Here is a 15,764-nt window from a genome sequence, read left to right on the forward strand (position 1 = left end):
CCCTTCATATGTTTCATGTCATTATTTCAATCCCATATGATATGAGAAGCAAAATCTGCTTTTGTTAATAAGACCACATTAAGAACTACAGTGCTGGCCAAAATGTGTTGGGACACTTATAGAAAACGTACACTTCATTAAAGTCTTATTTCCGTAATTTGTAACATGATGAAAAGGTGGTTTCTTTGGTGTCAAGCCTATACATTTTCCTAACACCCCAATCCCCCCCCCCTTCCCCACCAATCAATGTTTGGTGCCACTAGGCGTGCGTGACCAAAAAAAGTAGGATTCAACATTGACCGGGGAGTGGGGGCATTTTTTACATAACCCTATCAAAACCGTCACAACACTTATGGCCAGCATTGAATGTTAACCCACTTTTGACGCATTCTAGCTTACAAAATCTAAACAAAACATCTTTGAGGGCCAATGAGAACCATGTGACCTTTCCACTGATACCAAAATCTCTATTTTGTGTATTTTGGAGCAAAAAAGTCTGGGAGGTTGTTAATCGTGCCACACTTAATAAAAAGATCATTCATAATTGTATACGTTACGAATGGATGCCATAAATAGTGACGATATAAACTGTAGCTATGTTATGGCAGGTGCTGCAATCTCAAATAATCATAATACACTGCGCGAATTTAATGTTACTGCTGATTTCTAAACTACGGGAAATAAGCTATAGAATATGCTCAATTTTGAACAAGATATTTTAAATTAATAATAGCTTTTAATTTTGTTGATTTTGCTGTTGTTTTTAATATCACATAAAATTTATATGATTAATATTACTTGACCAATAGTGAAGTACACGTCTCGTACATTAGCAACAGAATAAGATATTGCCATCAACGTCATTGTTAATAATTCCTAAAATGATTAATATCGTTATCATTACTACCACTTTTGAAGCACTTGTCGACGAAGTCGACCTCGGAAGAATCTATGCTAAATGTGACCATACAGACGAATGAGCCGTAAATGTCCTCAATTGTATTCTGAGTTACAGTGTAAAATGGGCATGAAGGTCATATTCATAGGTATTTCAATTTGGTGCTACGTGTATCTCATTAAATGAGGTACACGTAGCACCAAATTGAGGTACCTATGAATACGACCTTCATGCCCATTTTACACTGTAACTCAGAATACAATTGAGGACATTTACGGCTCATTCGTGCTGTACGGTCACAAATTACAACAATATTAAAAAGAAGAAAAACTGTCAGCTAGGGCGTCACATCTATAATATCTATCAAGTTTAAAGACAAATTACATTATACTAATGAGACAGGTGTTCTGTTCAATCCTTGGTAATCTGAGCTGCATGATATGATTTTTGAGTTTATTTGCTCCCAGATCATTCGCATCCACAATGAAGTACACGGCAGCCTATGATTGTTCATCTTCACGATCAACCTTTTTGTTTTCATCAGTGACGGCGTCATGTGATAGAATGAGTCATCCCTTCCCACAACCTGTGCTCCCGCATACATGTCATACCGGTTTCCCCATTTATAACAAATGTTTCAACATCTGGGCCGATTTTAGGCACATTCTCCCCTACCACCATCCGGCCTTGCATCCCCCATTCCCGCAAAAATCATGGTGAAGCCACTGAATGTTCATTAAGTAGAATTTAGTGTAATTTTAAAATGTATCAATAAGCATACTCAGCAATACGGTAACGATTTCGTTTACTTTGAAGATAAATATAAACTTCTGGCATTCCCGAATGTCAACTAAGTTTTTATTCACTGTTTTTCATCTTGTCTTCCCGACATAAACTCGAATAACTCGTATTATATTGACTCTGTGTCTCGATCTTAGTTGTGGCTCTCTCAAAATAATTAACATCGAACAATTCTTTCCAGTGATGACACGTCAAGTGATATTGGAGAGTTTTTCTGCCGTGATGTTAGAAATCTTTTCAGTATAAACACTATGTTCTTTATCCGTCTTATGTTCAGCAGGGATGCGCTGATTATTTGGGATACTATCGGCTTGTACCGTTTTGTTAAACGTAAGGTTGGACGTACCTGCCTCGATTGATGTGTTAATAGAAAGTACCAATTCGTGTGAGGATGCGTCAGATTTCTTTGATCGCCCGCTAGATACATTGTATTGTTTCCTTCGAGAGCAATTTTCCACCAAAACGTTGCGAACATCATCTTGGAGGAGACAGAAGAGAATAAACACCAGCACTCCTTGAAATGAGTTGGAGAGACAAAACATGAGCTGGAAAGCTCTCTTCGCCTTGTTTATTGCAAGGAAGCCAAATATCCAAGTAAGACCAAGGAGTACCGATATAGAAAACGCATTACGTAATCGCTGTCTGACCATAGTCTTTCTAGAATTCTTAACATTTCCCCCAACGCTGGATTTCAAAAGTTTGGTCATAACCATGGTAAAAATAACTGCATTGTGTATGATTACCGTGGCGACAGGGAGAAGAAGACCAAAATATAGTCCGTAGCCAGGGGCCAAGAAACAACTGCAAACGAAGTAGAGGAAAACAAGACATAAATTTATTTAAAGATGTACTACTATGATATAAGGAACATAGATTGGAATTATAACGTATTTTGTCTCGAACTATAACTGCTATTGTTGCCTCGAATGATAAACAAAAGATTTACCTTCAAAGTTTTAAGACTTTGAATGGAAACTTGAAATAAAATCTTGATTCTGAATTTGCTACCTCTTGAACGCAGATATCTTAGCCTTTTTTTTCAGTCTTAAGTATGTGTGCTCCTGGTCTTGTTGTGTGTAGACTATCTGTCGAACTTCACATCAGTGTGCCACAATTTAAATTACTGATTTGTTTATAAATAATCTAGTTGATTTAATAGCTGATTAATTAATTGTGTTGTATGTACAGTATTATTTGAAATAAAAATTGTTGTGTACTACAATAATATTGAGCTATATAAAATTCAAATAATATACTCTATTCTAAACCAGAAAGTTGTGCCGCGATAGAGTATCACAAGTAGTTATATATGATGTACAGTTAATGTTCCTGTATTCTTTTGTACACAGGATTCTTCAGTTTTGACACCAAAAAAAAACTCGGTTATTTCAAAAAAAGGCTTCACGGTACAATAAAGAATTAGAATTAATAATCTTATTCTATAGCTATTCTAGAAACACTTTGAACCGAACTCTAAACGGGCTGTGGAAGGGGGTGGGGTGTCATAAAAAATTTCGACCCACGATAGGGGGGGGCATAAAAATTTAGCCCGCGATAGGGGGTCATGTGAAAATTGACCCCGGTCACCGACATATTCATGACCCCCCGCCGAAGAAAATGACATCCCCTTAGTGACTTATGTCCGACCGTGTGAACACGACTATACTTAAGATATACGTACAATGCATCGGCGACGTAATCACCCCATTTCACAACCATAACAATAGCAACGGGTATCACTGGTACACCTAAGATGTTAAAAACAAACAGGTTGTTAAATATTAATTCAAGTATACAAAATTAATAATTATGATGTAAATACCGAACCTTCATTGATAGACATGGAGAGTCTACGTGTTAAAATAGTATTTTCTTGTTTGTATTATTTTTTGACATTTGTCTCATCCAACCTTACGAAATACAAGCACAAATAAAAAAAGTTTTACGTAAAAAATTACCCCAAGCGAAGCAAGCTGCTTTTCTCAGAAACGTCGACCCTTCTACATCAAACACAGTCACCAGATTGATGTACATATTGCGTGCTTCTATCCCCATCCAGAAAACGGTCGTTAGCACAAAGTAATGCAACAGTCCTGCTACTACCAGACACCCTTGTCCAGACTTTGAATCAATGCCCACGAGGAAGACCAGGTATAAACATAGCATGGACAGGCAGAATTGGATCAGAATCTTGCGTGGAAGAGTTTGTCGAAGCCGTCTGGAATGTTAATAATTGCGCAGATTTTTAAAAGATGGCTGAAATGCTTGAACCTGCAGACGTTCATTCGACTTGTTTAACTTCCAAAATACATTGTAAGAAATTATTTAACTATAAATAGAATTTTATTTAATATGTTTTTCATTGCAAGATATTAATAATGAATTTACGAACATGATTACCTTGATAGAAGTAATATCACCAATGTGAAACACAGTGACGCAATTGAGACAACACAGCCAAGTTTACTGATCATATCTAAAACAAGACTGAATGCAGTTTGTTCATGATGACCTGAAATGTCCTAAAATGTGACGAAAAAGGAAATATTACCTACAGCTATATTAGACAAATAATAATAATGTTTATTTTCACCCTTTTCTATATTCGTTTTCCTCTTCAACATATATTCTTTACACCCTTTGCACCATCATCAAAATGATTGATACAAATCAAATTTGATGTTTATTGAAAACCCTGTCTCTTCGAACTTCCAGATGCAACATTGGATACTCTTGAAATGTCCAGAATGCATATAGTTTATGACTTATACAATTAATCAAAATTATTTGGAACTTACGTTGAATTTTGAAGAGTCAGACTCATACATTAGAAATGAAAACTGATAGGTACTAATCATTTTGATACACCTTGTATCTACATTTTTATCAATACATTGTTGTTCAATACTTGATTACCATTAAGACATACCACAAGAACAGCAAAGTTAGTCAAGTGATTACAATGACAGGTTATTTTTCCTGAACTGATGTCTATACGCTCACAGCCTTCTTGTGACCAATCACCAATTCTGTTGTTTTGGTTGAAATCCCAAAATACGCATACAGATGAGTTTAAAACTGATGGTGTGACTTCCTTAACCTATGACAAAAAAAAATAGAATATCCAAAATGTTACTTTGGTTGGAAACTATTCCAGATTCTCGAAAATTCCTTCAGCGACATTTTAAGCAATGTGCCATTTTAAGCATGTTGAAACATAATGACATTTTGGATTTAAAGTCATTTTTTCTGGAAGTATGCTTTGGATTTAGCTTATTATTATACTAAAACAAGTTGTTTTTACATGAACTTGGGTTTTTGACTAATTACACCAAAAAGAAAAATTATAGGCAAAAAATACTACACCAAATCCTTATTATAGTTCCCCACCCAACCAATTCCAACGGTCCCTCATAAACAGTTCAACATAAGCACTTGTTGTTGTTGGACTTATTGTTGTTGTTGCTGCTTTTGTTGTCGTCCCCTACCTTTGATGGAAATATTGCTACAACTACAGGTTTATCCAAGTTTGTAAAGGTTTCTCCCAGAACAACTGCTGATATAACAGGGCCTGAAACGATCGTCATGTTTTGTTTACCCAGCATTCGAGATCGAAAAAGATTGTTCTGATTGTAACTGATGAAGCTTACTTTGGTACCTGTCAGCAACAGAATAAAATTGCAAAAAATAAAATACAGAGAATTCTGACCATGTAACTTGACGGCTAAGAAAGTGTTCTGAAGCGAAAATCGAACCGGCGACCTCTGGATAGGTGTTCAATGCTATACCATCTCAGTCCATTTGAGGCCAATGTTCCAGGCCAATGACAGACGTCGAACCCAATTGCAAAAAGCAACGGATCATCACTGATCCTATCTACTGTCGTTTCATGTATAGGGCATGATTCTCGGCCACATGACAGCACGATTTTCCTAATTTCTCCGGCAATCACAACATTATGCCTAATATGTTGGAATATAAATAATTATCAAGCTTGATTCAAGTGGTTTTATTTCAAACAAATACCATAAAAATTAATATAAACAGCCTATTATTCTATTCTACTGGGTGGCAATAACAACAGGTAGGCCTATTTTGGCCAAAATAGCAAGTCGGAGACTTCCTTTAATAAAATCGTGCTGCCATGTGGCCGAGAACCATTACATGAAACGACAGTAGATAGGATCAGTAACGATCTGTCGCTTTTTGTAATTGGGTCCGCCGTCTATCATTGGCCTGGCCGGTACGGTGTCAAATTTTATGTTCAACATTTTTAAACGACAATAATCAATCGAAACTGGTCGTACACCTATTTCTATATCCATACCTTACCTTTTTTGGTTCGATTGTTGAAAAGTGCTTCATAAGGTAACAGAATAGAGCTGGTTACATCTTCATTTATGTTAGTGGTTATCTGCTGACCTGCTTGGAAATTTACTGCAAAGCTCACACCTTCTTTGCTGTTAGTCGCATCAACAGTAAATGCTTCAACCACGATATTAAGCTGAACAGAAGTGAACTTTCCATGTTCTTTCAACGTTTGGGCAATTTGTTGTTCAACCGCTTTGAGTACCATAGATGCAGCATTAGCAGAATCATCACTCCACTCAGATGAAATATTAGTGCTGAGAATATTGTCCACGATTTCAATCACAGCTTCTGTTACCTGTTTTCACGTTGGACAAATGAATGCATAGAATATAGTTGATTAAACTCTCGTTCGGATAAATATTATATTCTTTGTTAATAGTGGTTATTAAACGAAATTACATTGTCTCGCCTCTGTTTAATTAACACGCTGTTTCTTTAACTCAATTATATTTTAATACAGAACTTCAAAGAAATTCGGGTGATCTCAAATAAAGACGGAAAAATCCAACCTGTTGAAAATTTAAAATCAACGCACTCAGGAGTCATGCTATAAGAAAACACTATACGGAGTCAAGTCCGGAAAATACTCAGAGTTATCTACCTGTTACAAACCATATTCGAACAAGCGACGACCAAAAAGTAATAACCCCTTCTAGACAATAACTCAAAATCTATACATCAAAATTTAAAATTTAAATAGCAAAATGAAACCCAGTTTTGTTTTGTAAATGTTGATGCCTCATTTGTATTAATTGCCCAAAATTGTTGCCATGGTGACCCTTTGAATGAAAAAGACCCCCATTCAAATGTTGCACCTAAACCCATTGAAAATGTTTTTGTTGCTAGAGTGCCTGGTCGTCACTGGTCACCACGGGTCATCCTTGACCAGTCATGTATAAATTTAAAAAATGCATCTTTTTCTTTCAAAGAGTCACCATGGCTGCAAACTTTAAGCTATCCAGACAAATGAAGTATCAAAATTTGTAGAATTAACCTGGGTGTGTTTGTGTTAGTTCGGTTTTTAAATTTGGTGCACATATTTTGAGTTTTATATCGTAATAAAGTAGGGGGTAATTACTTTCTGGTAGGCGTTTCTTACCTCTGGGGACGAAGAGCCAACATTGATAACATTCAGGAATGCTTCTTGTATAGCATTAATGTCTATTGCCGCAGACTTAATATTGGAGTTGACCTTGGTGATGTTTGCTAGAGTTTCTGCAACTTCTTTCACATTACGCTCATCGACTGTTATCTATACAATTATTTAAAAGAAATTTAAAAGTATGTATACATTGTATAGCCTACTCTACAGTAAATTATTGAATCCAGGTCTTTTGTGTTTTGGGGGTAAAAGAGTGAATTCCAATATTTGTGGAATAATCTAAAGGACAGTTTAAAAGCAGAGTGAGAATTAAATTTTTTATTGAAAAAAATGTCCACCCATTCATGTTTACTCTACAAAAATACAATCATTATACCGAAAACGAATTTTAGACATGGAAATGAAGTTCAAGTTACTTCCATTTCTTTCAAATTTTAAATATTTACCCTTTGTGAGAGCACCCACAATCATTTAAATTAACAGAATATTAATACAGGAAAATACAATAACAAGATAATGACATTTCAAATGCGTTATTCTGTGTAAGCCATTAACTTAGCAAGTATAAACCTTTCATCACCTTTGTCATCTTTGTTATAACCCTATATTACATATTACATGTATTTTCAAAGTATCCATATACGTCTCAAAATGACATTCATATCCGTGCAAATAACCAATAACTTTGTCTTTGGTTTGTTTATTTCAACATACTTGAACTAAATCTTCAACCTTAGGTGTCTCTACTTGTCCGCAGTGATTCACCATCGGAGCAGACCACATGGCTCCGTAAGTTGAGTTGTAAACACATTCTCTAGATGCAAGCCCAAAGTTACCTATGCATTAAAGACAATTATGAAATTAATACCATTTTAGTAGAAAACACCCTGCAAAGTAGCGATCGGGGTAGCACTTATAGGTTTGTAATGACAAAAACATTTCATCGTGAATTGCGAAAAAATAGTGATTTCAAATCTGGAATTAAAAAAGGTTAAAAAATATTGATACATGTGTATTTTGATATTAATCATAAAGCGATAATGAGAGATTTGCTCACAACGACGCCCTCAATGTTTCTCGAATTTCTACTTTTTTTCACGATTGTAATACCTAATAATCAGACAACCTCATGACAGTTGTTACTAATGTTATGTAATATTCTAAACAAAGAATAAACAATTAAAATTGGACCGAAAATATACATTATATCTTTAGTCAAGAAATATTTCATGCCAAAGTATGTTTACCTTGCGAAAGTTTTCAATAACTTGAATACACATTATTCCAACAAACGCAGTACATACTTGTTATCATATTCAGTGGTTTGGGCATTCAATGTTAATTTTCTTAAAAAGACAATGGCAGATGAATTCGGTTTCACATTTAAAGGAATGTATAAATATGTTCATTTTACACTGAACATCGTTTCATTGGAACACACACGTTGCCATGAACAACCTGACTCACGTCAGCTTCCTTTGCTCGAATGAAGTCACAACTGTTTTTAGGCATAAAAGTGTAGGTGACCTTTGAATATATGAAACTCAAAATGATAACTTACGCCTTTCAGTGTTAACTGGGCATCTTTCTTTTGAGTCAACCACCACTCCCACTAGAGTTTGAGGCCATGATAATAGGCCATTGCTGGTATTTGTTATAATATCCATACATCTTGCTGAAATGAAATGATATTGCATTATATAATTGCAATGGTGATTAGTAATTACTGGGCTTAATTAGAGGATGTGGAGGCGATGGAGAAGGAAAAAGTGGGTAATAAAAAGATAAATATTTTCATTATTTGCTATATAATTCTTTTAGGAAATCAATCATATCTAACCATTGTTCATCGCCGTTTAACAACCATGCTTAAGCAGCCCGAGAGACGCGCCGGACGCAAGTTGTTAAACGGTGGTGACCAACGGTGAAATATGATTGAATCCTTTTCAAAGGTATGGGAAGAGTTGCTGCAAGAAACATTATAATAATATCCAGCCTTTTTAAAAACATAGGTATAAACCTTGTATATTGACTTCAAAAGTGCATGAACTTTTATTTTGACGGTTGTCAAAGTCACACTGAACTTCCGTCACACCAATCGGAAAGTGTGAACCGTTTCTTTTGCTGCAAAAGAAACAATCATGCTACAGCAGCGTACCAAATTCATTGGACAACTATAGCCAAAAGATGAGAAAACTGTGACTATTAAATGTACTCACGTAGTACACACCTGTCGCCAGTATACCCTGTTGGACACTGACAATGATTTGGTCTAGTACAATTCCCATCGTTTTCACAGCGAGGACAACACTGACCTGTCGGCAAAAGCAAAGCTTATTATAATTATAACAAGACATGTGTTATTGTTTTCTGAAATCAATTCTCATTGAAGTATTAGTATCGCGTAAACTAACGAAAGCACCGCCCAGCGCCCAAGCATCTAAACCTTCAAAACAATCCTTGAAAATTAAGGAACCCTTTGGAGACTCATAAAAGTTCTTTCTAGAAGACCACAATTGTTTTAAAATGCCCAGACAGATATTCTGTTATGTTGTCTTTCAAGAACATTAGGGTTAATGCCCTAATGTATAACCCTTGTGGAACTGCTTTGCTAAGAGCGTTATCCTGATTATACAATAGTTTCTTTGACAATAAAAAAACCCCAACATATTTATGGAGAATACAATCCGAAATTTTAATGGCCATACAGTTATAATAAATTATAATACCTTCACAAGAATAGTCTATATCCAAGTATTTGTAGGTTCCTACACATGGGTCGCCAAATACTTCATTACTAGCCGAAACGTTACATGTTCTACTTCCGTTGCACCGCTGACTTACAACATCAAATGAGTTATTGGCTGCGCAGCTTGTGGTGATTATGGGACCTGAGCATCGGGAACCATTGATTTGTCGCCCATATAAGGCTGAAGTAATCGAAATGCTCTCATCAGAATCACATGCCAAATGAAACGTTGAATGTTCACATACGTGAGAAGTAGGTATTACTCCTAGAATGAAAAGATTTAAACATGAAACATTACACAAACATTTAGTATTGTATACCCTAAAAAATAAAGATCTTCCAGCCATTCTATTGTTAACATGCTCCAGTCAGTATTAAAAACAATTAAAAAGGCCAAACAAGAAACAGGTTTGTCGCTCAAACAATTTGTAAAATATCTATGTGCTATGTAATGTTTTTGTTTTTCGCTTTTGTGGGAATTTTTTTACTGTGTTTTTAAAATACGGAAAAAAAGTAATAAAACAATGTCGGTTGTTCTTATAGGTACTGCTACAATTACTTCCTCAGACCGTTTAGAGTTCGGCTCTCAACTTTTTTTATCACCCACCTTACAAAATGTGAAAACAAACCTGTGGTTTGTGAAGTACATGACAAGACAACCATAATATAATCGCTTGTGACGGTAGTACCCATTTAATATAATCTTCCCACCACGTTACCCTACCCATTAAACTTAAAGTTCCGTAACTTAATGTGGGAAACATATCGGTACTTAAATGCTATCGGCGTCAGCAGGCCACTGTAACTTTAGTGAACCAAACTAAATGTTATCCCTAAGTTAGACTCTTTTGTCAAACATGCCAAATATTTTGAAAAAATTATAGTTTATGAAAGCAAAATAATAATATGAACAACTTACGCATACTGGTAGAACACTCGTCGGTTGATCGTCTTACCATTGTCATTATTGGACGTTTGACAGGTGGATATTCACAGACATTGGGACGAATACATTGGCCACCGTATGAACACTTTGGTATACAGATAGCTGTTGATCAATAAATGACAATTTGCTAAGCTGTCAATTATATATATTAATTATGATGTACAGATACACAAAACGTGACATTGTGCATCCTACCAACATCTAGGAGTATGTTGAATCATTTATGTTAATTTTGATAACCGGTTATAAAAGATATTAGCAAATATGGTTTCAAACAAAATTATAAAGCAAAACCTGAAATTATTTTTCGTAAAAGCGTTTGGGTGAAAAATACCCCAATTATTAAAATTTGACTTTTATTGCCAGTTAGAACGGACTTAAGGATTGAGCTATGCTTCATTTGGTAAAACAAGATAATACTTTTAATCTCCCCAAATCAGTAATGTGTTTTATTGGAATCGGGAGTAGATACCTGAGAAATGTAAGTGCAAATAGTTTAGCCCATTGGAATAAATTAGTTATTCACGATATCGTGATATTAAAGGGAACCGGAACATAATTAAATACATGAATACAAAACCCACCCAAGTCCAGTTTGCCAAAGTATGGACTTGGGCGCTTTTTGTATTCAGGTATTCAATTGGTTTATATTGATAAATCAGAATATAACATCGATTAAACTAGGTCGAGCCACCATAAGGTGCCACGCAAACCCGAAAAGCAAAACAAATACAGCAAGCTTAGTCATGGTTTATATTTTAGGAAATTAGCAAAAGCTACTGGTCCTTTGATACCGCATTTGGTGTTGTTACTGTGAATACTCCCATCCGATATGGATAGTTGAAAGCAATTAAATGTACTATTTCCTTCCGAAATGCTCAATATTGAGGAAGGAGAAGAAGATGAAAACAATACCTATTTAAAACCTGTAGTGGTTTACACTACTTCGCCTCAAACAATAGTGTATTCCAGCTTTATCAATCTGGTATTTATAACTTTTGGAATTTAAGGTACAATACTAACGTTTACATACGTCATCTTCCATCGTCCAACCCTTGCAACACATATACGAGATTTGATAGATTGTTCGGTGGCTTGTTCGTTGACTTAACCGGTAGATTATCCTGTTAAAATTATAAATAAATATATAATTATCAGGTAAAAATAACACAAATTCGATTTAAGAATTTGGTACTGCAGACAGTGGCAGAAATTTGGTGCTGCAGACAGTGGCAGAAGGAACTAAACATATCGAAACATCAAAGAATACATGAAATCTTTTCAACTATGCTAATCAAATTCCAGTACAGCCCGTGATTAGTTAGTATCGCGTAAGTAGGGCAGTGCTTGGGCGGTGCTTTCGTTAGTTACGCGATACTAAACTATCACGGGCCATTTATTTATTTATTTATTTATTTATTTATTTATTTATTTATTTATTTATTTATTTATTTATTTATGTATTTATTTATTTATTTATTTATTTATTTATTTATTTATTTATTTATTTATTTATTTATTTATTTATTTATTTATTTATAATTTAGCAAATACCAAATTCTAGCCCTAAATTGTATTCAATATAGACATCTTCAATTAACTAACCATAAGTATTGTCTACTATCTTACCTGTATTTTATACATTTGTTTTCGTCATTAACTCCACACGGTTCATAGTAGATTTGCTTGTACAATTCAGTAAAGTTTTCTTCATATGGTTGGCTGTATGACGTTGTTGTACTGCAGACACTATAGAAAACATGGAAAGACTAGGTGGTTTGAACTTTTTAACTTGTTATCGAAACACGTACTGTTTATGTCTTTCAGTAACTGAATGGCTGGATAATTGTTTCCTTTATGGGGAATGGCTACCCAGCAAACACAAAACGTTTTCGACATCATTCGCAAAAGGTTATAAAAAGGTTGTCAGCAAACGTTTAAATGTCGGGTTATATAAAGGGTATATTAAGGGTATAAAACGTTTTCCTATCATTAAAAAACATTTTCTGATAATCTACTGCTCAGCATACACCAAAATGTTTTACAGACAACGTTTAAATGTCGTGTTATATAATGGGTATAAAAACGTTTTAATAACATTCCAAAAACGTTTTTGAAAACGTAATACAAAACATTCTATACAGAATGTTATTTTGGGGGTTGAAAATATATTTTGCGAAAAATGTTTGCGCAAAATATTTGCAATAACATTTTAAAAACGTTTTCATGACCTTTATATAACCCGACATTTAAATGTTATTAAAACGTTTTATGAAAATCATTTTAAGAACATTTCTGTGTTTGCTGGGTGCAAATATTTTAAGATGATGTTATTTAAGTGTTGACAAAATATTTGGCAAAAAGTTTGCAAAAATGGTTTACAATAACATTTTGAAAACATTTTAAAAACATTGTTGTAGTGTGTTTTCATACAAAACGTTTTAAAACGTTTTCATGACCTTTATATAACCCGACATTTTAATGTTATTAAAACGTTTTACCTAAACCAAAAGCCAAAATATAACTTTAAAACGTTTTTGTGTTTGCTGGGTAGTAAAGTAATATTTCCTCATAGACTTCATGTTATTTGCATTATTCTTAACTACCAACATTAATGCTTGATCCGTTCACAATAAAAAAAAAATCCGACGTTGACGGAAAATAATAACAAGGAGGGGTGCTAAAAACATGCATACGACGAACTTTGGTTGGGCTCACTCAGAGGGTACATCATAATATTGTAGGCATGTACTGTATCGTGAAGTCTACATGCTTATATGAAATAGTACATGTACATAATGTAGGTCATATTTGTGACCTGCTACAACGAAATTACTATAAAGCCGCAAATTGGTAGTTTTGAGACATATTGGCTGACTGAGATGATGTTATTTCTTTGCCGCTCATATACAAGCCAGTAGTATGTCTTTTGACTTGAACATATGCGTGTGAAACAAAGAACACCAAACCAGTAGCCAGGGCGTTTCGAAACTAACTTTACATTTCGTGGTAGCAGGTCACATTTGTAACCCACTGGCGTAGCAACAGGGGACAAGGGGGCACGAGCCCTGGGTGCCACCCTTTGGGGCGCCGATTTGGCTAATTTAGCATCGATTCTGCGCCCTCTCCAAGCGATGAATGTCGAAATTGTTGCTTACGCACAAAATCATTTGAAAGATCAATTTAAGACCGATATTCAACTTCATTATAACCCAAATTAATTAATGGTAGGCCCTATTTGTCCACGCTTCGCGCGCAATTGTTTCAAGAATTAAGAGGCGCCGTTATGTATCCTTAGCCCTGGGCGCCACAACTCCTAGCTACGCCACTGTTGTAACCCGTTCCAACAAAACACGGAACATGTTGTGGCTAACCTATATTTTGAGATAAAGACCGTATTATGGTGAGTATTTTAGTTTCGAAACATGTTGTAATTTTTTAGAACTGTGATCCACACAATGAAACTTGTGAGCTTTACTTTACTTTTGCATATAATTTCCTGAACTACGTTGATTTAACCAAAGTAGGAAAAGCATGAATCAGCTCTAATTAATATTGCCCAGTTATTATGATGCACCTCTTTAGTCCACTTTGTTCACTATGTTCAAATCACAGTGAACACCATGTTCAAATCACCAAGTACAAAACAAAGTTACATTGTGGTTTTCTCATGAATTGACAATGCACAAGGTTGCTGATTTGTGATTTAGAAACTGAAACAAACCGTGGAATGAATTGAAAATTGTCTTTTTGTTTCAATCAATATACTAGTATGTGAATCCTGATCAATCCGTTAAAGCTCATCGCGTACAATTTTAGATATTACAAAAGTACTTTTCAAAAGTACAGTTCTTTCAGACTCAACCTACAATAAACAAGTTGTTTTAATTTTTGGATTGACACTATAATTACTTAAAAACTGAAGAAAAAGGTGAATTCTATAATGCTCTTTTTCATTCTCACTCAGCTCAGTATTGTGAATTTGGAAAAATATAATGTTTTATTTCTCAGATCTGAATTTTGGTACAGTAATGTTGAGAGAACAAAGTCGAAAGTAAATGGTCAAAGATAAATTATGGTGTCATTTCCTAAGTAATCCTAACAACTTTTTTGTTATATATATATAAATCTCAGAAAGTAAACTTTTTCCTATCTCTGATAGGGAGAAGAGGGAATCATCCGTCACAGAGCAATGATGTTATGTTTTATCCACATAGCGAAAAACAAATTGTTGATCACTGTTTACATGGTTAGTAATGTAGACTAACGAATCAATTGAGCCCACGGGGATACAAGCGACAGGATTGGCTGGGATTGGCATGTATGCTCTCACATGTTAACTTCGTGCTCCAAACTTGGTTAATCTGCAGTACTGTGTTCAGTGTGAGCAATATATTAAGCAATTTAATTAAACGTGTTTTTTCTCAAACAGATCAACATTAAAAATAGCAAATTCTTCTAATAAGTGATTAAAACACATGTACCGCAAACAAGATTTAACATTACAATAGCAATAGTCAAATTTTGCAAAATACCTTGTATCTTCCATGGATCCAACAAGCTGAATGTACACGATGAATGCAAAAATCATAAGGAATATGGCCATGGTTGGTCCTCAATTTATAACCAAAGTGTAACACAGGTTATGTAGTTGATGTCGCGAAGGTGAGTACTTCTTATCTAACACAAGAACTTATCTATCACTCCCGGTTCTTGACTACAGCATATTGAAGGAAAAATTAAAATTCGTTGAAGCAGAGGAGTAAACATGAACAAACTTGCACCTGCTTGAAAATTGATCACATGTAGCTATATGCGACAATGTTAACTAGTTTTGCACACGTCATGACAGTTGCGACTGTGTAGTTAGTAATTATTCTGCCTTTCTATTATATAC

General features: G+C 34.8%; 1 protein-coding gene across 1 annotated transcript; it reads right to left on the bottom strand.

Moving 5' to 3' along the window:
* Nucleotides 1–1,204: 1,204 nt before the first annotated feature.
* On the bottom strand, nucleotides 1,205–15,639 carry LOC140152239 (adhesion G-protein coupled receptor G6-like). The gene is made up of 16 exons (XM_072174542.1): nucleotides 15,403–15,639; nucleotides 12,497–12,616; nucleotides 11,891–11,991; nucleotides 10,841–10,969; nucleotides 9,902–10,186; nucleotides 9,392–9,487; nucleotides 8,734–8,847; nucleotides 7,887–8,008; nucleotides 7,170–7,322; nucleotides 6,032–6,365; nucleotides 5,188–5,357; nucleotides 4,629–4,799; nucleotides 4,100–4,221; nucleotides 3,658–3,917; nucleotides 3,381–3,447; nucleotides 1,205–2,500 (listed from the first exon to the last, which is right to left on the bottom strand). The coding sequence occupies exons 1-16, from the start codon at nucleotides 15,471–15,473 to the stop codon at nucleotides 1,891–1,893; spliced, it is 2,925 nt and encodes a 974-aa protein (XP_072030643.1). The 5' UTR covers nucleotides 15,474–15,639; the 3' UTR covers nucleotides 1,205–1,890.
* Between the last annotated feature and the right edge of the window lie 125 nt (nucleotides 15,640–15,764).

Source organism: Amphiura filiformis, chromosome 5 (assembly GCF_039555335.1).
Source record: "Amphiura filiformis chromosome 5, Afil_fr2py, whole genome shotgun sequence".
Classification (NCBI taxonomy): Eukaryota; Metazoa; Echinodermata; class Ophiuroidea; order Amphilepidida; family Amphiuridae; genus Amphiura; species Amphiura filiformis.

Bases quoted from the DNA above. Each gene is read 5' to 3' on its own strand.
- LOC140152239 (XM_072174542.1), bottom strand. From the start codon at position 15,473: ATGGCCATATTCCTTATGATTTTTGCATTCATCGTGTACATTCAGCTT. The intron at 12,617-15,402 runs GTATTTTGCAAA...TGTTTTCTATAG, and splicing joins GGATCCATGGAAGATACAAG to TGTCTGCAGTACAACAACGT. The intron at 3,448-3,657 runs GTAATTTTTTAC...TTAACATCTTAG, and splicing joins AGCAGCTTGCTTCGCTTGGG to GTGTACCAGTGATACCCGTT.